Source organism: Microcaecilia unicolor, unplaced genomic scaffold (assembly GCF_901765095.1).
Source record: "Microcaecilia unicolor unplaced genomic scaffold, aMicUni1.1, whole genome shotgun sequence".
NCBI lineage: Eukaryota > Metazoa > Chordata > Amphibia > Gymnophiona > Siphonopidae > Microcaecilia > Microcaecilia unicolor.
In genome coordinates this window covers 3,998-28,878 of record NW_021963845.1, presented here as the reverse complement: position 1 = coordinate 28,878, position 24,881 = coordinate 3,998, and the positions used below count along the sequence as shown (strand labels likewise).

At 40.9% G+C, this 24,881-nt stretch overlaps 1 protein-coding gene across 1 annotated transcript; it reads left to right on the top strand.

Moving 5' to 3' along the window:
- Nucleotides 1–8,793: 8,793 nt before the first annotated feature.
- LOC115459675 (U4/U6.U5 small nuclear ribonucleoprotein 27 kDa protein-like) lies at nt 8,794–24,574 on the top strand (the record flags this gene model as incomplete). The annotated part of the gene is made up of 5 exons (XM_030189483.1): nt 8,794–8,953; nt 9,836–9,950; nt 13,621–13,745; nt 23,601–23,655; nt 24,510–24,574. Coding segments are annotated over exons 1-5 (520 nt in total), but the record flags the coding sequence as incomplete, so codon positions are not given.
- Between the last annotated feature and the right edge of the window lie 307 nt (nt 24,575–24,881).

Genomic DNA, 24,881 nt, shown 5'->3' with positions numbered 1-24,881 from the left:
GCAATTCCATGCACCAACATTCCCATGTGCCACTTTTTACTGCTGCTTGGTTAAAGGACCCCTAAGATTTCTGCTGAAAATTCACCAAAGTGTAAGAGTTTAACAGTTATGCTCCTAAATGTAGGCCTGCTGTTCACTTGCCTAGATATGAGCCTAATTTTGGTACCTAGTGATGAAAACTTGTGCTAAGTTCCTATGTTCCCTACTCAAACCCACCCCTGTTGCCACCCACTTTTTAGGATCCTAAACTTAGCAGTTCAGTGACATTTTGCACATAAATTTAGGCACCCAAAGTTAGGAGCATAAACCTTTTGAATTTTGGCTTCTATATATGTCTATAATTTTTGGAATAGTGCTATAGAATTACAGAAAAATCAGCAGCTAGCTGCAGAACACTTGCAGAGGCTCCAATAGGTCTTACCACTGTTGCTATGTGCTTACCTCTGCTTCTTCCAACCCAAACAGAGTAATCTAGCTGCCTTCTGGATTTGCTAGAGGGGGCAGTAGTAGGAACATGGCAGCAGTGGGATGAAGGAGACAGCAATGATTGTGCCAGTGAGTGAAAAATGAGAGGTGTCTGCATGTGCCTTCCCATCCTAATGTGCTGCAGGGATAATACTTCAGCACAATGCAAATGCATGCTGTACTGCTGCCATTTTCTGGTCAACTTACTAGATAGTATTCTTTAAAACATGTACTTTATTTTTAGTCTTATGAAGTGGAGGAGTGGCCTAGTGGTTAGGGTGGTGGACTCTGGTCCTGGGGAACTGAGTTCAATTCCCACTTCAGGCACAGGCAGCTCCTTGTGACTCTGGGCAAGTCACTTAACCCTCCATTGCCCCAGGTACAAATAAGTACCTGTAAGCCACATTGAACCTGCCATGAATGGGAAAGCGCAGGGTACAAATGTAACAAAAAACAAAACATTAAGTCCTATTTTGAAACATCAAAGCAGTGTACAATTAAAACAAGAAAAAAAAGGATCAAGACAGTAAATTAAATACAACAAATTGTGAGAAATTAGCTTAAAATTTCTTTGTCTCTTACATGCACCCTCTTTAATTTATATTGTATCTCACTGAGGGAGACCAGAGCAAACCATGTCTCTCTTTCCCAGATAAAAATGTTCAAACAGGAACCACCTGGATTGCTATGGAGCCTTATCAACAGCAGGTAGGAAATGTATCTGTTTATGACTGATGTAGAGTGATTAATATCTTGTCTTTTGGGGAGAGATGAATACAAGCAACTTGCTGCTTAATACACCAAAGCAAGTCACAAACAAGCCATGCCCCTCCACTTCCAAACATTGCAGCAGGTCCTAGAAGTATATGTATATCCTCCAACATAGAAAATGTCAAACAAAATGGGTACAGCTCAGATAGGTCAGCCAAGCAACAGATAAGGGTGCACCCAACAGAGTGGATGAAACATAAGTGCATATCCTGCACTGCATTTTAGTTGAATGGAGGGAAACCTGAGGTACTAGGGATGAGGAATGAGCAGTACTACTTACCCACAGAAAGACTCCACTCACTCTGACATGCTTTCTCTATAGATGTTTCTACAACTGATCATCAAAAACATTCACAGGAGGCTTGTGGTCATAATTAGTCGCAGATCGTGCAGTTCTTATTAAACAGATGGCATTAGAAGGTGTGCAAACAAACAAGATCTGCAGCTATACAGTATTCACCCAGTGCTGATCAACTTGGAAAAGCAGGAAGGAGATGGAAGTGGCAACAAAGCGGCAAGAACAACTTCCCACACTTAGTATAGTGGAGAAGTAGCCTAGTGATTGGAGAAACAGGCTACGAACCAGTAAAACCAGGATCCAAACCCCATTGCCACTCCTTGGATCTTGAAACAGGTACAAATTTAGACTATAAGCCTTCTGGGGACAAGAAAGTATAACTCACCATGAGCTACTATTGAAAAGTCATGAGCCCAGAGTAACTTGACCATGGTAATCACAGTAAGCAAACTAGAGACAGAATGTATGATGCCCCTTACCTCATTTCAGTTGTAGTGAAATGTTTGTATCTGACAATCATTGCTTGAAGGTAATCTTTGAATGTCTGCACTTGTAAATAAACCACCTTGTATTCTGCTATTTGACCAATAGTGTGATGATCGATGCAAAAGGTACTGAAAATGCCTTTATTTTTGTCTACAGTGTGGTATCCTGTATTTGTGTGTTATTACTCAATGCCTCTATTTTCTTCAATTATGTAATAATAATAATCCTGCCAAACTTTATCAGCACTGGGACCTTATAAACTCCAACTTTAATGCTGTTATGTTCAGTTAATGTTTTATATTAATTTTAATACCATGTCTTTCTAACTTCTTAACAACCAAGTTGTGCTTATGTTTTTAAAGAGAACTTTAAGGTGTAAGGTCAATGAACAACTAAAAAAGATACTTTATCAGTATATTGATTTCAGAGTTCCCTGCATCCTCTGCGACTGACAACAACCACTGAACAAATAAGTGTCTGTACCTGCTCTCCTTAATATTACTTGGCATTAAAAATAAAATTAATTCATAACTTTGCTTTATTGTTATTGATATAACAATAAGAACAAACATCACTGACTTCAGTCACTGGACACTTGTGATTACAGATCTTGTAAAAAGACGCATATGCCATTTTCAGTTCTAACAGCGGTATAAGGGCCCTTTTACTAAAGGATTGCCGCGTGGCAACCTGGAAATACCGCCGGCTGAACACAGGTACCGGCGGTAGTTCCACCCCCAGCACGTGCCATCCATTTCTCATAAAATCAGACCTGATTTTCTAGCGAAGGGGTTACCCAGCTGCCCGGTTATCACAGAATTAGCATGGGAGCCCTTACTGCCACCTCAATGGGTGGCAGTAAGTGCTTCCCCCAAAATGGCCGCACAGCAAGTGAGAACTTACCACCTAGCCATTTCTTTTTTTGGCCTTTTTACACACTGTGGTAAAAAAAGGGACCCTGGCGTGTGGCAAAAATGGCTGCCGCCGCTAGCACAATGCTCCTTTTACCGCAGCTTAGTAAAAGGGCCCCTAAGAGCTAATGCATGCTTAAAGCAGGAAACAAAGAGGGGCATAATCGAAAGGGACGCCCAAGTTTTGTTGAGGACGTCCTCGCAAAACATCCTGATGGAGGGGCAGGGAAACCCGTATTATCGAAACAAGATGGACGTCCATCTTTCGTTTCGATAATACAGTCGGGGACGCCCAAATCTTGAACTTTTGGTCGTCCTTAGAGATGGTCGTACCTAGACTTGGTCGTTTCTGATTTTTGGCGATAATGGAAACCAAGGATGCCCATCTCAGAAACGACCAAATCCAAGCCCTTTGGTCATGGGAGGAGCCAGCATTTGTAGTGCACTGGTCCCCCTGATGTGCCAGGACACCAATCGGGCACCCTAGGGGGCACTGCAATGGACTTCATAAAATGCTCCCAGGAACATAGCTCCCTTACCTTGTCTGCTGAGCCCCCCATACTCCCCCCCCTAAAACCCACTACCCACAACTGTAACATAGCCCTTACGGGTGAAGGGGGCACCTAGATGTGGGTACAGTGGGTTTCTGGTGGGTTTCTTGAGGGCTCGCTGTTTCCTCCAAAAACGTAACAGGTAGGGAGGGGGGGGATGGGCCTGGGTTTGCCTGCCTGAAGTGCACTGCACCCACTAAAACTGTTCCAGGTACCTGCATTCTGCTGTGATGGACCTGAGTACGACATCTGAGGCTGGCAAAAAATATTTTGAAAGATGTTTTTTGAGGGTGGGAGGGGGTTAGTGACCACTGGGGGAGTAAGGGGAGGTCATCTGGTCATTTCTGCCACCTTTTTGTGCCTTGGTCGCAAGAAAAACAGACCCAAGTAAAGTCATCCCAGTGCTCGTCAGGGATGCCATTTTTTTCCATTATGGGTCTAGGACGTCCATGTGTTAGGCACGCCCAAGTCCCGCCTTTGCTACGCCTACGATACGCCCCCTTGAACTTTGGCCGTCCCTGCGACGGAAAGCAGTTGGGGACATCCAAAATCGGCTTTCAATTATACCGATTTGGACGACCCTGGGAGAAGGACGCCCATCTTCCAATTTGTGTCGAAAGATGGGCGTCCTTCTCTTTCAAAAATGAGCCTGAAAGTCTACCACAAAAAGCTTCTTAGCACACACTAATCATGCACTATTTTTTGGAGGGAATAGGCATGGAAACATTATCTAGCTAGCATGAGTACATTAGCGCATGCTAAATGGATAACATGGATTTAACACAGTACCTCCTAAATAGGAACTGGTAAGTGCTCCCATGTTAATTTTTTTTTTTTTTTTTGCAAGTACTGCACGCTAGTTTAAAAGATAGCCCAGGACTTGCAAAAATAATAATAAAGTCCTTATAATACTGCCACAGTAAATCTGGGCTTAGCACTCAGGAAAGTCCCGCATTAGCCCAGATTTTGCTATGGCTTAGTAAAAAGGGTCCTATCTGTAAAGAAAGGAATAAACATAGCTTAGAACTTCAATACAATTATTGCCATTGTGTCCTGGCCTAGAGTAAGTAAACAGAGGCAGAGACATAATAAGCAGTTTTTTTCAGGAACTGAAGTCTGTACAAGTTGTCAGATAGTACAGAGCTGCTGCAGCATGTAAGTGTAAACCATGCTGATTCAGGCCTGGTTTTGCCGTCAAACACATGGCTTTTTAGTTCTGATATTCCCTATAGCTCCCATAAAATTTCAACTACAACTCCCTGCATGCAGTGGGACAAAATCAGTTTGGATGAACCTTCTCAGTTGAATGGGGATTAAATTGCAGTAAAAACCTACAGGATGCTTTCACCTAGATTACAAGACGGGCACCAAGGGCCGACACATTGGGCTGAATATGTAATAATTGCCAACTAAAATGTTACAGAACACAAGAGATATCCTTGAAGTGCCCCAAACAGTACATAAAAAAGCAAAGCAAATCACCCATTGTACCTCAATGTAACTCACCTTGAGCTACTATTAAAAAGGTGTGAGCAAAATCCCAATTAATTAACTAATTAAATCCTGTCAGTAAAATGTGGAAAATCACAGTGTATGTTTTTAGTAAAAGACCCCCTATATGAATAAACATCACCAAAACTTTACAACTGAACACAAAAGCTACCACTACCTTTTCCTCTTCAAATCTCTATCTTCAAAAACTCTAAGAATAACCACACAAACTATAGATGCCCTCTCCACACTGTACAACACTATTGTCACTCCACCAAAATGTAAATTGTAAGCCACTTTGAACCAAAATTTGTTTTTGGATAATAGTGGCATACAAGAATGCATAAATAAAATAAAAAATAAATAGGTCTTCCAACTAAGGACATCATATAGTCAAAACAATTTTTGAACAAAGTTAACTATATAAAAGGAAAGAGAAAAGGGGATTTGGGATTTTAAAGACTAGAATTAGGCCTATCAGCAACAATCTGAAAAAGATTTTTTGGACAGGTCACATGTTGAGAGATCTCAAGTGCTGTTTAAAAAAATGGAGTAACTTCTAAGCTTCCCTTTTAATTGAGTCATTGAAAATGTTTGGACATTTGCACAAATCACTTTTTGGACATCAACCCTCCAGCGTTCTGATAATTATGATGATCTGTGGTGTGGTTCCCTGAAGAAGCGGAGCGAAATGGGATCGTTGGGACTGCACTTTTCTTCTTTCTGGAAGTAGAGATGCACTACCCTTCACATGAACTGGACAGCGTACTGAAGATAAGCGATTCAATTAATTAATTAATTTTTTGTTGGCAGCAAGCTGTGGTTTGGTTGATTGAGATTTACTGAGAAAAGATTAAGAAAACCCAAAAAAATTTTTTTTGCACATTTCAAAAGACAAACATACAAAAAAAGTGTTTGGGTTTTTTTTATGTCTATGATTACTTTTTACGCTGTGTGCACTTGAAAAGTTACGGTGTTGCCACAGGTGTGCGATATTTTCCCCCTTTCACTTTAAAGTCACTTATTTTTCTTCACTGAATGTGATTTGAAAGTTTTTATTGTGCCATTTTGGACGGTTCACTGTTTTTTTTTTGTTCTGTATGAAGCTTATCAACCAACATGCTGTGCTTTGAATAAAGATGATTAAAACAAAAAATAAGTTTTGGATGTAACTGAATTCTATTATTCTGTTTCACTAGATTTCCAGTTTTCGCACAATATAAGTCATCACAAGGGCAAAAGACAAGAAAACCAATGGATTGCATTAGGGGTTTATAGCCCATTTAGTTAAGTTTAAACAAATGAGAGATCTTAATGAAAGAAAATATTTTTATTATTTTGATTTATGAAAACCACTTGATTTTGAAACAGGCTCAAAACAGAATACTCCACTTACAAAAGAGATGAAGTGAAGATGTGATTCCATCTGTCCCAATGAAAGAATTTAATCCTACTTCCAGTCCCAAAGCAGATTACAACAACAGTTAAGATGAACCCATCAGTAAACAGGATATCCTGATCCTCACTGAAATCTAGTCAAGTACTACTGTATTCTATTCACAGAACAGTGTAGAAAAAAAACAGCAGAAAATACAGCCTTTATTAGTGCTGTTTCCACCAGCTACAATAATATTTGAAGCTGTTTTAGAGATATTCAATTTTGATTTCATATGGGACGTTTTCAAATAAATTAAAAATATGTCAAATAAGTAAAAAAACAAAAACAAAAAAACCCTTTTGCTCTCTGCCTATCCAACTGGAACAGCTTTTGACTTTTTACAGATGGACCACGCATAGGCAGTCCCTTATTTCTAATAATCTTTCAGCTGTTAACTTAGACATCAAATGAATGTAATCCAATTTGCGGAGAATCATCTGAAGGACAGGACGTGTCGGCTGCTTCCATGCCGCAGCCAGAACAAGCTTGCTGGCCACCAACATATGGGTGACCAACAGGTGAACAGGTTCCTTCGCTGCCGCTGGTTTAAAATGAAGAAGACAATGGTCCATTCGCATAGGATACAATGTCTTAGTTACACTGTAAATAAGTTTCAAAACCATGGTCCAAAACTTTGGAGCATGAGGGCAAGACCACCAAATATGAACCATATCCCCAATCTGACCACACTGGCGCCAGCACTGAGCTGATCCCAACTGGAACATCTTGGCCAGAAGCTGGGGTGTATAATACCAGCAATAAAGTCTTTGCTTAAAGCCCACCTCTTCAATGCTGCGTTCGGCACCTAATCCTTACCATTCAGTGAATCCAGACTGCCCCTATCGGACCGACCGTTCACTTGTCTATTAGATTGTAAGCTCTTTGAGCAGGGACTGTCTCTCTTTGTTAAATTGTACAGCGCTGCGCAACCCTAGTATCGCTCTAGAAATGTTAAGTAGTAGTATTGCTTTTAATAGCATTTGCTATTGTTTTGGGTGTACTTGTTACTCCCTCTGCTGCTAGTAAGCTATGCCTACTGGCTTCAGTCCATATAATGGACTAGTTTGCCTCGTGCGTTTTTACTAGAAAAAAGGTGCCGGTACTCAAATGCTAGGCCACCCTTCAGGAGTGAGGTGATCATTGAGGGATCCACCCCATAATGGCCAGGCCCCCTGCAACCAGTCACAGAATCTATGACAAGGCAGAATTGGTGTGCAGAGCCTGAGCTCTTTCATTAAAACTTGGGGTCCATGCAGTGGTGTGCTGGAGCCGGCTCGCACCGGCGTTGATAAATTTTTTACTGACTTGCGAGCCGGCTCTCCTTCCTCCCTCCCTCCCAGCTACAGGGTCTGGTCCCTCCCCTCCCTTGTCCAGCAATTTCTTCAGGGCAGGCAGTTTTGCCTGCCCGCTGCCGGCGCTGACCCTCCCCCGCTGCTGGATTGCTCTTTAAAAATGGCCACCGAGACTTCCAGCGGTGGCCTCACGAGACTTCTGCTGAAGTCTTGGAGGCCGCCCTTGTAAGTCTCGGCGGCCATTTTGAAGAGCGATCCAGCAGCGGGGGAGAGTCAGCACCAGCAGCGGGCAGAAAAGACTGGGGATCTTTCCTGCCTGCCCCGAAGCATCCGCTGGACAACCTCGGTGGCTGGAGGCGGGGCAGGGGAGAGAAGGGAGTCACTGGACATGGGTGGCTGGAGGGGGGGCAGGGAGAGAAGGGAGTCGCTGGACATGGGTGGCTGGAGGGGGGGCAGGAGAGAGAAGGGAGTCGCTAAACATGGGTGGCTGGAGGGGGGGCAGGAGAGAGAGGAGAGTCGCTGGGCATGGGTGGCTGGAGGGGGGGCAGGGGAGAGAGGAGGGTTGCTGGACATGGGTGGATGATCAGAAAAACAAAGTCACCAGACAACAAAGGTAGAAATTTTCATTATAGTGTTTGGAATAGGTTCACTTTGAGAATCAAGTGCTCAACATTAAAAGTTTATATTTATTTACTTATTTATGGCATTTTATCGCACATGAAACATGAATTAGATTGGAACCTGGGAACATTTAATTCATGCTCCTGGCGGCTCTCTCCCCGGCTATAGCCAGCTCTGCAATTTGGGGGGGGGGGGCGCAGAGGGGGACCGGGGACAGAGCCTGTTGTTAAACATTTACCAGCACACCACTGGGTCCATAGGTCAGTTTTAGGCAGCAAACAATAGAAAATGTACCGGTACTCAGTACCCCCTCAAAAAAAAAGCCCTGCTCGTACCTCTTCTGTTCACTACCTAAGCTCCCTGGCTCATATAATGGATTAGAAATGCTCACTTCGTCTTCTTTTTCTATCCAAATCCTAGGAGCAGCTCGATGAGTGAATACGCATGTGCGGTAACCTCAAGTCCGGAAATGCGATGTGACTACACATGCGCAGTCGCAGTGCGGGAGACTTCAAGGCCGGAAGCTGTTAGTGTGTGGGTGAATCTTCTTCGTTGCTTGACCTGGAGGAGGTGGTGGTGGATAGTGATGGTTCGTAGCCGGAGTCGGTCGCCGCCAGGAGCTCGTAGAGGTAATGTATCGGGAGATCGAAGTTTTTCGTCACCTCGACGTTAGAAGCGCAGTTCGTTGTGTTGTAGAAAGCAGGTTCGGGCTAGTAAAACAGTAATAGATTTTTCCCTTATACCTGTTTTAGAGTTCTTCTGATGCAAGGTTCACGCTTTGGTTCTTTGAAACTAGGTCGTAAATCTCAATAAATGAGGCATTGCCGGCATTTTCCAACCTAGAGCAGGAGGAATTGACGAACGGCGTGAACGAAGGCGAGCTTTTTTAGATACATGTTCTTTTGTTTGTATTGTTAGACTAAGCAGGGGCGGACAGACAGTGATCTGGGCCCCCCCGGGCTCTAAGGGTCATGCACTCGGGCCCCTTACTACTGTGGGCCCTTGGTAACTGCCTACAGTCCGATGGTCTCCCCCCCCCCCCCCCGAAGACTAAGGTAAACAGAAGGAAAGAATAACATAGCAGGTCTTAGGAGTGGGTAGTTGGATGGGGGGGGGGGGGGGTTTGTTTGTTGTAGGGTTTTTTTTTAAGCAATATTTTTGCTCTTCTCTTCCTGCCCAAGCTTTGTCTGTCTTTATGTAACCATGCGGTGCTTTCACTTGGGCTTGATAGCAAGTATCAAGTCCTGATTACGGTTTCCCACCCCTGAGTATGCATGTGTACTCAGTAGCATTTGTTACCAACTAGTTCATAAGTACTTTCCAAGTACAAAATAATATAGTTTTTCAACCTTTTAAACTAAACCTCTGTAAAATACTTTTTTAAATGGTGTATATCTGTAGTAAAAAGCACCTGCCCTTGTCCCCAAAACACTTAATACGTTTTGAAATGTTCATATGCATTAATGTTTTGTATAATTTCCTTAACATTTTAAAAACTATTATTTTTAAAGAGCGCAGAAGATCTCGTTCCACTTCCAGGGAAAGGGAGAGAAGACGACGAGAAAGGTCAAGGTCTCGAGAGAGGAGGAGAAGCCGCTCCCGATCCCCTCACAGGCGGCGATCAAGGTGAAGAGATGGTTAAATTGCATAGCATTGACTTTGTTTATTAACAAGTGTATCAAACCATTGCATCCTAGAGGCAGAGAGCACAGCTACTCTAAACTGTGTGATGGCAGTTTTCTTACTAATAATATTTCTTAACTTTTTGGGGGGATGGGGGAGGATGACGTGGGCTAAGGAGAAGCCATCTGTAATTTTTCTTCCTCCTCCTTTGAACTTCTTGCATAGTGAAACTGGAACTGGGCTGAAGCACCATGAACCTTAATTTATAGCCCTTTTTCATATGCCATCAAAAATAGCTCAAATCATTCTGGTGAGAGTCTCAGACCAGGGCTCCTTCCTGAAGCCTGTAATCAAAGATGACCCTAACTTTAGCCTTTTGTATCTGATTCCCTCCACCCCATCCCATCTGAGAATATTGCCTCTGCAGCATGTGCAGTCTTAACTTGAGAACAGAAAACATGTTATAGGAATCAATTCCCAGGTCCCAGGGTTGGGACCAGGCTGCTGGCATCGGCATTTAAAAAAGAGAGAGAGCAGCTTTTAAACTAGAAACTGGGGGAAGGCTGACAGTCGCTCAAAAGCGCATGGTTCGGAATAAGGTATCTTTTAAAGCTATCACCAAAACAGGGAAGATAGGGTATCCCGATAGTGAGGTTGCAAAACAGACCATAGTAGATCAGGTGTCCTTAAATAAAAATCAGACAAAAGATTGTAAATTAATACTGTCAAGTACTGAGCATGATGTAAATAGGAACAACAAAAATAGTTTGAAATGTCTACATGCAAATTTCAGAAGCCTAAGAAATAAGGTGGGAGAGTTAGAATATATTGCACTAAATGGAAATTAGATATAATGGACATCTCTGAGACCTGGTAGAAGGAGGAAAATCAGTGGGACATTGGTATACCAGGGTACAAATTACATCGTAGTGATAGGGTGGATCAAATTGGTGGAGGGCCTTGAATCAAATAAATTGAAACTTCTGCAGAAAACAAAACACATCTTGGAATCCCTATGGATTGAAATTCCATGTGTAAAGGGGAAAAGGATAGTGATGGGAGTGTACTACCCTCCGCCTGACCAGGATGAACAGACAGATGTAGAAATGTTATCAGAAATTAGGGAGGCTAACAAACTGGGCAACACGATAATAATGGGTGATTTCAATTACCCCAATATTCACTGGGTAAATGTCTGTCCCAGTGTAGCAATACTTATGTCCGTATTTAAATTGACTTGGGAAAATCCACTGCTTATTTCTGGGATAAGCATCATAAAATGGATTGAGCTTTTTTTGGGATATTGCCGGGTATTTGTGACCTGAATTGGCCACTGTTGGAAACAGGATACTTGGCTTGATGGACCTTTGGTCTGCCCCAGTGTGGCAATGCTTATGTACTAACATGGCATGCTAGGGAGATAAAATTCCTTGACGAAATCAAGGATTTCTTTATGGAGCAGTTGATACTGGAGCTGACAAGAAGGAAAATTTTAGACCTAGTCCTTAGTGGAACGCATGATCTGGTGTGGGAGGCAATGTAATGGGGCTGCTTGATAACAGTGATCATAATATGATCAGATTTGATACTAGCTTTGGAATAAGTATACACAGGAAATCCAACATGTTAGCATTTAACTTTCAAAAAGGAGACAGATAAAATGAGAAGAATGATGAATAAAAAACTTAGAGGAGTGGCTATGTGAGTCAAAAATTTACATCAGGCATGGATACTGTTCAAAAATACCATCCTGGAAGCCCAAGTCAAATATATTCTGTGTATTAAAGGAGGGAGGAATACCAAACGACAGCCGGCATGTTTAAAAAGTGAGATGAAGGAAGCTATTAGAGCTAAAAGAAAATCCTTCAGAAAATGGAAAAGGAACCAACTGAAAATAATAAGAAACAGCATAAGGAGTGTCAAGTCAAATGCAAAGCTCTGATAAGGAAGGCAAAGAGGGACTTTGAAAAAAAGATTGTGTTGGAGGCAAAAACACATAGTAAAAATGTTAGGTATATTAAAAGCAAGAAGCCGGCAGAAGAATTGGTTGGACTGCAAGATGACCGAGGGGTGAAAGGGGCAATCAGAAGACAAAGCTATAGTAGAGAGATTAAATGAATTCTTTGCGTCAGTCTTCACTGAGGAAGATTTGAGAGAAATGGTATTCAAAGCTGGCGAGTCAGAGAAACTGAATGAAATCTCTATAAACATAGAGGATGTAATGGGGCAATTTGAGAAATTGAAGAGTAGCAAATTTCCTGGACTGGATGGTACTGATGGAATTCAAAAATTAACTGGCGGAACTATTGTTAGTAATATGTAATTTATCTTTAAAGTCAAGCATAGCACCGGAAGATTGGAGGGTAGCGAGTGTAACGCCTATATTTTAAAAAGGTTCCAGAGGGGATCTGGAAAATTATAGACCGGTGAGCCTGACATCGGTGCCAGGCAAAATGGTAGAGACTATTATAAAGAACAAAATTACAGAGCATATTCAAAAGCATGGATTAATGAGACAAAGCCAACATGGATTTAGTGAAGGGAAATCTTGCCTCACCAATCTATTACATTTCTTTGAAGGGGTGAAAAAACATGTGGATAAAGGTGAGCCAGTTGATACTGTGTATCTGGATTTTCAAAACGCGTTTGATAAAGTACCTCATGAAAGACTCCTGAGGAAATTGGAGAGTCATAGGATAGGAGTTAGTGTCCTATTATGGATTAAAAACTGGTTAAAAGATAGAAAACAGGAGTAGGGTTAAATGGTCAGTATTCTCCATGGAGAAGGGTAGATAGTGGGGTTCCCCAGGGGTCTGTGCTGGGACTGCTGCTTTTTAACATATTTATAAATGATCTAGAGATGGGAGTAACTAGTGGTTACCTCATCTCAAAAAAGATATAGTGGAATTAGAAAAGGTACAGAGAAGGGCGACAAAAATGATAAAGGGGATGGGACGACTTCCTCTGAGGAAAGGCTGAAGCGTCTAGGGCTCTTCAGCTTGGAGAAAAGACAGCTGAGGGTAGATATGATAGAGGTCTATAAAATAATGAGTGGAGTGGAATGGGTAGACATGAATCATTTGTTTACTCTCTCCAAAAAATACTAGTACTAGGGGGCATGCGATGAAGCTACAAAGTACTAAATGTAATACGAATCGGAGATTTTCTTCATTCATCCTGTAATTAAACTCTGGAATTTGTTGTCAGAGAGTGTGGTACAGGCAGTTATCTTAGCGGGGTTTTAAAAAGGTCTGGACGGCTTCCTAATGGAAAAGTCCATAGACCATTATTAAATTGACTTGGGGAATAGCCACTGCTTATTTCCAGGATAGCATAAAACGTATTGAACTTTTTTGTGATCTTGCCAGGTATTTGTGACCTGGATTGGCCACTGTTGGAGACAGGATGCTGAGCTTGATGGACCTTTGGTCTGTCCCAGTGTGGCAATACTTATGTACTTATGGCAGTGCCACTGACTTTCCAAATTGGCCATAAACATATTACATTAATAGTATTGCAGCCCCTTAAAAACACAAAAACAAAATAGAATCAGTTGTCTCCTTCTGCATTTATTTCTTTAATTAATCAGTTTTATTTAAATACATTAGTCATGTTAAGCTAGAATGTCATTTGTTTTGTTCTTTGCTGCTAACTTGTGATTTTAAGATTCTAGGTCGCCCAGAAGACACAGATCATCTTCCAATTCCCCTACAAGACTGAAAGAAAGGCGTGATGATGACAAGAAAGACCATAAGGACTCTAAAAGTGGTGGGCCTCCAAAGGAGCGGCAGATAACTGGTAAGATCTTGGTTTTGGCCACAGAACTTTACAGAGTCTTCTGTGTTAGATTTTGTCGTTGGTTAGAAAAAATATGTGTTTAGATGGTTGGATTATCCTCTTGCAGCAGAAGAGGTAATAGTGCACTCATCAAACAAAATACATTTTGTTTGTTTTTTGGAGGAGTAGCCTAATGGTTACACCAGTGGGCTGAAAACCAGGGAAAGTCTGTACAAATCCCACTGCAGCAAGTTACTTAATCCTCTGTTGCCTCGGGTACAGGTTTACATTGTGAGCCCTCAAGGGACAGAAAAATACCTACACTGCTTTGATAGTTTTCTGGCTTCCAGGCAATATATAAGAAAAAATAAAATATTTTCTTTCTGTTAAGTAGCTTCCCAGTATTCTAGAACCTGTGGGATAGTTGTGTCCATCAACTAGCAGGTAGAGAGAGAAAATACTGAGCTGGACTGGATGCCAGGAAATGTCTCTGCTTAGTTTCCAGTTCTTTATCTCCAGCAAGTGAATGGACACACTTTTCTGGTTCTGAGTGCTTTGCTGCTGGTCCAGTTGGTCAGCTAATCCCCAGTTGAGCTTTTTGGTTAGCTTGAGTCTGCAGGGTCATAACTGGAGGTTTTCAGATCCTGGTCTCTGGTGCCCTGTGACTATACTTCTTCCCTCCTTTCACCTCTCCCCCTGTTCTGTGGAACTTTTTTTTTTTTTTCCAGCATAACAACCTTTTAGGGAAGGAGAGGTTCGCTGGTGAGCGTGGGACAGAGTATCAGTCTTGAGACTTTGAGAAGACTTGTGGAGACTGAGCTTGGAGGGATAACATAAGAATGGGTTAGATTAATGGTCCATCTAGCCTAGTATCCTGTTTCCAACAGTGGCCAATCCAGGTCACAAGTACCTAGCAGAAACTCATATAGTCCAAAACAAGCTAGGAGTGATGCCGCTTGGCAACAAAAAAATCAAATTATAGAAAAAATGTCTCGCCCAGAGAGTAACAAACTCACGTTTTTATTCTCACAAATGATCTATTAATTATATACTCTTCAATTTGTTACATTTTTTTTAAATTTTTGAAACATTTTAAACAAATTTTAAAAAAGGACAGAGGCATCAGATGGCCAGCAAGGCAAGCTAACTATCAAACCTCTTACAGCACACAGCTATTCAAAGTCCAAGCATTTTAGTAGCATTCATCAATTGTTTGCCTCTATGTACCTGAACTCTTAAGTGTGTTGAAGTCCATGTGTTTGTGAAGTTAAGTGGTTGCTGATTTTTTATATATATATATATATATATATATATTATGAAGTCTGAATTTTAAAAATTTGTCCTGTTGGGTTTTGTGATTATTTTTTGATATGGCGACCAAAATCGAACACAATACTCAAGGTGAGATCACACCATGGAGCGATACAGAGGCATTATAGTATATTCTTGGTCTTATTTACCATCCTTTTCCTAATATTTCCTAGCTTTTGCATTTTTGGCCACCACCATATTCTGGGCAGAAGATTTCAGCTTATTGTCTATGACACCTAGATCTTTTTCTTGGGTTCTGACTTCCAAAGTGGACCCTATTATCAGGTAACTGATTTGATTTATTCTTCACAATGTGCATCACTTTGCATTTGTCCACAGTAAATGTCATCTGCTATTTGGATGCCCAGTCTTCCAATTTCCTAAGGTCTTCCTGCAATTTCTCACAGTACGCCTGTGTTTTAACAACTTTGAATATTTTTGTATCTGCAAAATTAATCACCTCACTTGTTCCGATTTCCAGATCTTTTCTAAATATATTAGATAGCACTGGTCCCAGTACAGATCCCTGTGGTACTCCACTGTTCACCCTCCTTCCATTGAGAAAAATCTCCATTTAACCTCTTTTGTCCAATAACCAGTTCTTAATCCACAACAGAACATTGCCTCCTATCCCATGACTCTATTTTCTCAGGAGTCTCTCTTAAATCAACCACTGCGCTGTCTAGTATTTAGAATCGCCCAATATGGCAATGAATCTCCAGGGGCAAGGGGCATTTAGGTCAAACATCAGATACTTACCATCACAAGGAAAAACCTGATTACGTCTACAGTCAGTCACCAGTCGTGGAGTTAATTATTCACTAGGTAGTGGGGCCCAATAATGTGGCTATTATGCGCAATAGATGGTTAGTCTCCTTGAAAATCTTGTATTACTTTGTCTGGGATTGTTGCACTTAATTGTTGAAAAATAGATGTGGAAAATAGGGGGGGGGGAGGGGGGGGGTCTTTGGGAATTGCCTCTAACAGTTTTTAGATTAAACCTCCAGACTGTTTCTTTTAAACTTGCCTTACTGTTTTTCTGTTTGCTTGAAGAGATCTGCAGATTGTTTAAGCCTTATAGAGATCAGACATGGGAGATTTTATGACCCTTAATGTGAAAGGGTTAAATTCACCAATTGGGCTTCTTTATATAAAAGAAGATTTTGCTTGGGGATAGGGTTTGGGGTCTAAGGGGGTAACTTGAAGAGAGGAGTTATAATGGGAGCTCTGGCTCTACGGAATGAGATGTTTGGGGGTGGGTGAAGGAGTTGGGGATTTACTTAGGTTGTCTGTATGTTTAATGTTGTACACCACTGATTGTGAATGGTTTGCTGTTTTTCAAATCTCAATAAAAATTTATTGTTAAAAAAAGATTTTGCTTATCGGTTACATACAGATGTAATGTTTATACAAGAGACACATTTGTTGCCTAAGTATGAATACCTATTACATCACAAACTTTATAATAAAATTAGCTTCTAATAAGCTTTCAGCAAAAACAAAAGAAATGGGTATACTTCTGTCTCTTGCTATCCCATGGCTGATACATAAAGTAGTAGCTAATAAAGAAGGAAGATATATACTTTTAAAGATGTAGTTATATCAACAGAGATTTACCTTCAATATTTATGCTTGTAATACACAACAGGGGGCTTTCTTTGATTTGCTTACTGTTGTGAAACGCCTGGGCTTAACCTGCAGCCACTTTGAGGGTCTATCCCCAGGTCAGGTCTGCTGCTTGTGCTCTACACTAGCATCCTCCTCCCACTGAGGTCACAACCGCCTCTAGACGAGTCTCCCACTCTAATTATCCCCAGTGATTTTTAGGTTACTGGGGCCACCTTCAAAATTCTGCTGCCCGTCTCGTCTTCCGCCAGGGTCGCTTTACTCATACTAACCCTCTCCTCAAGACCCTTCACTGGCTCCCTATCCGTTTTCGCATCCTGTTCAAACTTCTTCTACTAACCTATAAATGTACTCACTCTGCTGCTCCCCAGTATCTCTCCACACTCGTCCTTCCCTACACCCCTTCCCGTGCACTCCGCTCCATGGATAAATCCTTCTTATCTGTTCCCTTCTCCACTACTGCCAACTCCAGACTTCGCACCTTCTGTCTCGCTGCACCCTACGCCTGGAATAAACTTCCTGAGCCCCTACGTCTTGCCCCATCCTTGGCTACCTTTAAATCTAGACTGAAAGCCCACCTCTTTAACATTGCTTTTGACTCGTAACCACTCGCCTCCACCTACCCTCCTCTCTTCCTTCCCGTTCACATTAATTGATTTGATTTGCTTACTTTATTATTTTTTTTTTTGTCTATTAGATTGTACGCTCTTTGAGCAGGGACTGTCTTTCTTCTATGTTTGTGCAGCGCTGCGTACGCCTTGTAGCGCTATAGAAATGCTAAATAGTAGTAGTAGTAGCCACCTTCTGTGGGCCACAGTTCTCAGAAAGCAGTCACAGACCCAACACACAAATCACCAAGATTCTTTGTCAGTCCGGTCAAGAAGAGCAAACAGTTTTGGTCTCATAAAAATTGAACACTAAACAAAAAAAATGTGCAATTGGCAAACAATAACATGTAACTGAAATATGGATCAATTATAACACTAACTAAATATCTATATTCTGTCTAAACAGTATCTGGGAAGGACATATAACTGTTCACAGAGCCTCTGCAAAGAGATATCTCTTTCATTTCTGGCTAGGACTGAAGCAACAGCACTACTGGGTAGTTTTAAATAACTGGTTACATCGCTACAGACACTTCCTATTTTCTGTGTCAAATAAAGAAAGACAAATGATTCCTCTGTAACAGCTTTAAGCATAAATATGCACCGTCTGCTGGCCAAACAGGAGCAATAAACACTTCAGAACATAATGCAAGAAAATATCTATTTTACATGCTTAAAGCACACCATTTCTTCACTTACCAAATTTCTTGCTGAACACCTGGAAGTAGAGTTAATGGGGAAGATTTGAATCTTATACTAGATCTGCATTTAGATAACATGGCACCCACAGTAGGTTATGCTAATAAGGAAAGAGCATCATTAATTAGATTTATGGAACACTGGTGTCTTCTGGGTTTTGGGGGGTCAGTTTTTGCCTTCCTTATGGAAATTTCCAGAAATCTTGCTTCTAGACTTCTTTGAAACTTTTCTAATTCTGTACTATCTTTTTTTTGAGATACAGTGACCAAAATTGAACACAGTGCTCAAGGTGAAGTCGCAGCATGGAGCGATACTGAGGCATTTTAATATAGCAGAATTAGAAAAGGCTGGACTTGGACAGTTTTCAGTATTTGGGCTTACCGATCTGTAGTTTCCTGGATTATCTGTCTTCCACACAGGCTCTCTGCTTCTAATGTACCTGAAAAAGATTTTGCTATTAGTTTTTGCCTCTATAGCAAGCTTCTTTTCAAATTCTTTTAGCCTTTAGTAGCCTAGTGGTTAGTGCAGTGGACTTTTATCCTGGGGAACTGAGTTCGATTCCCACTGCAGCTCCTTGTGACTGGGCAAGTCACTTAACCCTCCATTGCCCCTGGTACAAAATAAGTACCTGAATATATGTAAACCGCTTTGAATGTAGTTGCAAAAACCTCAGAAAGGCGGTATATCAAGTCCCATTTCCCTTCCCCTTTATCAATACCTCGCTTGCTAGCATTCATTCTGCTTCCAGTTTTCTTCAGTTGGATTTTTTTTTTTCTAAAAGATGTTCTTTTGAGTAAATAGCCACCTTCTCCCCATCTTTTAATGGTATTGTTTTGGCCTGCCTTCCTCTTTTTTTTTTTTTTTTTTAAGAATACACCTGGTCTGGGCTTCCAAGATGGTATTTTTAAGCAATGTCCATGCCCAACCTTTGAAGCTGCTCCTTTTCAGCTTTTTTTTTACACACTTTCCTTATTTTACCATGGTTGCCCTTTCATAAGTTAAATGCTGTTCCAGTAGATTTCTTTAGTGTATGAGATCTAAAATGGCTCTCCTTCTTGTCAGTTGCTGGACCAGCTTCTCCATAAAGCAGTCATTCTATTAGGAATTTACCTCCCTAGATTTCCTGATGTGACATTTATCCTGTGAATATTGAGGTAATTGAAATCATCCATTAGTGTTGCCAAATTTGCTAGCTTCTCTAACTTCTGTTAACATTTCATTATCTCTTTGTTCTGACCTGGCAGAGGGCAGTATAGCCCTACCAGTATTATCTTTCCCGTCATATATGGAATTTCTATCCATAAGGATTCTGTTTTACTATCTGTTTCTTGCTGAATTTTTATTCTGTTAGTCTCAATTCCATCTTTAAACTATATTCCCACCCCCTTCAGTTTGGTCCGTTTTATCATTGTGATATAATTTGTACCCTGGTAAGTGTCATTGGTTATCTTCCTTCTGCGAGGTCTTTGAGATGTCTATTATATCTATTTCTTCTTTTAGTGCTATATACTCTCCCACCTTAACTTTTAGGCTTCTAGCATTTGTATGAGGACATTTCAAAGTGTGTTCTTTTTGTTTGCGTAGATAAGCTGCTTAGCAGTTGACAAGGATAATTTGCAGCATTTACTCTTCTCTACTAAAGGTTCTTATCTTTTGCCTTTGTTGCAACCTCTCTGTCAGGGTTCTGTAATTTTCATGTTTTGATAGTATCCTTCAGATACCTCACGTTGAACTATGAGCTTCTGAGGGACTGTCAAACTTTCCTCCAAATTCTAAAAACTTCTCTTTCTCTGCTTCCTTGGTGTGCAAACCAATCTCATGCATATTCCTTGTGGGTATCTTGAAAACCTGACTATATGGGGTTCCCTCAGGACAGGTTTGGGAATTGGTGCTCTACAGGTCTGTGCTAGGGTGCGCCACTGGGTTCAGTTTTCTGCCAGAGGAAGGCCCTATGTTGGTGCTGAAACTGCTTTATAACACCAGGAGCAAGTATAGCTGAAAACAGCATAGGCAAGGGAAGGAGCACCATGCTTGCTGCCAGTGGGACCTGGGAAGACCTGGGAGGGGAAGTACTCGAACCAGTGTGGGTAGTAGGGAAGGCTAGTAGACTTGCATATAGGTCGGTCGCTCCCCTTGACTTTTGAGATTAAGAATGATCAAAATTTTGCAACCTGTATGCAAGTATATACAGTAAGCTACTTAAATAAAAAGCTGTCACTTTGTTTTATCTGTTAATATTTTCTTTTCTCTTATACACGAGTTTATAACGTGTTTGAACTAAAATTGGTGTAACAGATTTGTGTTGAACGTAATGAAAATAAGTTTGGTATCTGTGATAACATTAATTTTATGTCTTGATGCTATTTTTGCATAAATGGGTATGATATTGCCCAGAAAAATTGCAAAACATTTATGCTACTTTTCATATATTGCAGTGTAATTTTGTTTAAACCCAATGTAGTTTTGTATCTTTTCCCATTTGTTCAAAAATACATCTGAAATGAATCAAATAGTGTCACAAGCTGAACACCAATAACCAAACTACAACACTTATGTACTTAATCTCTGAAACATTGACCAGTACGTAGGTCTAAGATACGAGCTATGGCAGAGTTAATAATCACGTTTGCTTACATTACGATAATGAATAACACCGGTTATATGTATCAGGTTATTTCTTATATAGAAAAGGTTTTGCACATATCATAAAGTTGTGTTACACTGTACAAGATCTTTTCTCTTAGTCTTTTTTTAGTCTGTTTACCTTGATCTTAATGGTAAGGCTGTTTACAAATACCAAATTAAATTAAATACATGTCCTTGAAAGATGTTATCCCAGAGTCTCTCAAAGGCCTTGGTATTCAAATTAAGGATTACTAAAACATTTGGGAAGGACTTGGCAATTCTGATAAGTGGATTAATGCAGATAGCTGTATGGTAGAGCTGCTGATCACACGGCTTCTACGGTGAGCTTTCCACAAAATAATGCCCATGGGATGCAGTATTCAATGAGCATAGAAATTGTCATGTTAAAAATACACAGAAGAAAAAATAAAAAGAAGCAAACTTTTATTAACTAGTCTCTCTACTCTTTTTGCCCATAGTTTTAAAATTTGAATTTTCTGGCACAGCATTAACAGACTGTAGAAGGTACAATAGAGCCTAGTTCAATCTTCATACCCTCTCCGGCTCCCACCCACCCCTAGCTCAACTCTTCATTTATAGTTAGTTATTCTAACAATTATTCTAATTAGGACAAGAGGAGAGTTTTCATAAGTTTTAATTACATTTAATTAGCTTCTGAGAAACAAACACTAAATAATTATGTCACATAATTTTAAAGCTCTTTATATTCATCTGATATCCGTAGTACCTTAAGTTTTAATTAAACAGTTCTATAATACTAAGATGCAGACAGCAGTCCAGCACGAAGAGGGGTGCTATCCAGTCTTTTGCATTGAGTGTCACATATATGATTATCTCCTAGTTGGTGACAGGTTATATGTGTGTGCCTGATGCAAAGAGCTCCTAGCTCTTGGAGAATAAGTCCGTTCTCTTGAGGCTACAGTAGCAGACTTGGGGGAGCTGATGGAGACAAGGGTATATAGAGGAGACCTACAAGGACATTGTAGAGAAGTCCTACCTCCAGTCTGGCAACCCTTGTGCTGGTTTGGAGGAGGGATGTCTCCTAAAAGGAGAGCATCACCGTGGTGAAGCTGGAAGTAATCCTGTAGCCAGGACCAGCCCACCAGGGGATGCAATTATCCTCTCACATCAAGATGTGTGTCCAGGAGTTCTGCCCAGGAGAGAAGGGTTGGGTTGGCTATTGTAGTTGGTGATTTGATTATTAGGCATGTAGATAGTTGGGTGGCTGGTGGATGTGAGGATCGCCTGGTGACTTGGCTGACTGGTGCAAAGGTGGAGGACCTCACGCGTCATCTGGATAGGATTTTAGATAGTGCTGGGGAGGAGCCTGCTGTCTTGGTATATGTGGGTACCAGTGACATAAGAAAATGTGGGAGGGAGGTTCTGGAAGCCAATTTAGACTCTCTTATGTAGAAACCTGAAATCCTGAACCTCAAGGGTAGCATTTTCAGAAATGCTTCCTGTTCCACGTGCAGGGCTAAGAGACGGGCAGAGCTCCGGAGTCTCAATGCGTGGATGGGTAGATGGTGCAGGGAGGAGGGTTTTAGATTTGTTAGGAACTGGGCAACATTCTGGGGAGGGGGAGCCTATTCTGGAATGATGGGCTCCACCTTAACCAGGGTAGGACCAGGCTGCTGGCATCGGCATTTAAAAAAGGAGAGCAGCTTTTAAACTAGAAACTGGGGGAAGGCCGACAGTCATTCAAAAATGTATGGTTTGGAACTAGGTATCTTTCAACGGTCTCACCAAAACAGGGAAGATAGGGTATCCTGATAGTGAGGTTGCAGTAGACCATAGTAGACCAGGTGTCTTTAAATAAAAAGCAGATTTTTAAGATTGCAAATTATCACTGTCAACTGCTGAGCAAGATGTAAATAAGAACAACATAGTTTGAGATGTCTGTATGTAAATGCCAGAAGCCTAAGAAATAAGATGGGAGAGTTAGAATATATTGCATAAATGAAAAATTAGATACAATAGTCTGAGACCTGATGGAAGGAAGATAACCAGTGGGACACTGTCATACCAGGGTACAAATTATATCGTAATGATAGGGTGGATCAAATTGGTGGAGGAGTAGCATTGTATGTTAAGGAGGGCCTTAAATCGAATAGATTAAAAATATTTCAGGAAACAAAACACATCTTGGAATCCCTATGGATTGAAATTCCATGTGTAAAGGGGAAAAGAATAGTGATGCGTGTGTACTACTGTCCACCTGGCCAGGATGAACAGACATATAGAAATGTTATCATAGATTAGGGAGGCTAACAAACTGAGGAACACAATGGGTGATTTCAATTACCCCGATATTGACTAGGTAGGCGTAACATCTGGTGGCATTGAGGCAGGAGTGAGTGGGCATCACTTCTGCCCTTTTCATGGTATGGTGATCTGAGGGGAGGGATGGAGGGTGCCACTAGACACCAGGAAAGCCTTTTTGAATTTGGGGGGGGGGGGGGTGCTCCTAAATACTATGGCTTTTTTAAAGTTTAGGGAGGCCAGGGGTAATGCTAGACACCAGGAAATTTTCAGTTGTCTGGTAGGGGGAGGGGGTGCCGCTAGACACCCACTCCTTTCTACCAAACCCTTCTACCCTGGACCTTGAGAAAACATTTCTACCACTGTGCCATTTTTTTTTCTTTACATTGTGGGGGAACAGGTAATGGCCTCATTACCATCCATTTTAATTCTGTGTGCAACCATGTTTACTGCACAAGTTGACATCTGTGCTCAATCCCTTTCTGCATTGTTTGGCTGTTAACCCTGTGGTAACAGCATGGTTTGGCTCACTGTACCTTTCTGCATCTGCTCCTGGGTTAACAGTATTTATAAAGCATGTGCGAGTGGTGGCTTTTGTTTGGAGGAGAGGGTTGGGAGATAAAAAGGTTTTCCAAGACTTAAACTGTTGTGTTTTACCTGATATGTCTTTTTGTGTCTAGTGTATAATGTTAATTTCCTTTTGTTTTGTTTTATCCTGTTCTAGAGGAGGATATGGAAGGAAAAACTGAGGAAGAAATTGAGATGATGAAAATAATGGGGTTTTGGCTCTTTTGACACTACCAAAGTAAGGAGATTACCCAAATCAACATTTCTACAGTAGCTGCTTTTTTGTACTATATTCAAATTACTGGTTTGATTTGCTTCTTATTTATGTTTTTCTTTTAACTAGTAAAGTATTGACTGAGATCTGTCACTTTTTTTAATGTTTAAGATCTATTTATAAAATCTTCCTAGAACTTAAACCATGTTGTGTACTGTTTAACTTGGCAATTTTCAGAACCGACATAAACACTGAATAATGAAATACAACAATTAAACTAGGAAGCGGACAATACTCAATCTCTTGCCACATGGGACGAACCACACCAAATCTAATTAATTGTACTAAGCCACACTGAACCCGCAAAAAGGTGGGAAAATGTGGGATACAAATGCAATAAATAAATTAAAAATAACCACTCTGTATTGTTCATACCGGAGTCTGTAACCAGCTTTCCGGAACTATGTAAGCCACATTGAGCCTTCAAATAGGTGGGAAAATGTGGGATACAAATGTAACTAATAATAATAATTGGATGTCTTAAGGGGAATAACGCAGAATCTTTCACCTTCCATCTGGAATCTGGCCTGTGTGAAATGAACTGGTCTTGGTTTAGGTTTCACATCATAAAAAAATTCACCATCACAACTTAGGAACTAAAGACTTCTGGAACTAGGGACCAGATTATCCTCTTACCCCTAGAAGTGTGGTTCTTCCAGAGAAGGATTGAAACTGATCAATGCGAGTTTGACCTGCCACTACACATTTTATTTATATATAAAACCCTGTTATACTACTACTCAAGTGTGAATCCCAGATCTTCAAGAGATTTTTTTTTCTTCTACTTTTTAGGGAAAGAAAGTGGAAGGTTCTGTCAATGCCTATGCCATCAATGTATCTCAGAAGAGGAAGTACAGGTAAGTGTTAATTGAACAGAACTGGGACTCAACAACTTTTGGACAAGAAAACAGTAGTTCTATGGGATAGTACAGGCTTGCTGGGAGAGACAGTGTGTAGCTTGTCTCGAATTTTCAGTGATGTTATGAAGATGTGTAAGGGTTTATAATTAGAATAAAGATCTTATTTTCCTCTGTTAGGGAAGGCGCAAAAAAAAATGGGTGTTGCTTTCGAACCCATGAATGGTGCAGTTATTGCTGATGAAATAAAACAAAAAGTTATGTTTTCTCCATAGTTCCATAGTAAATGTTGGCAGATAAAGACCTG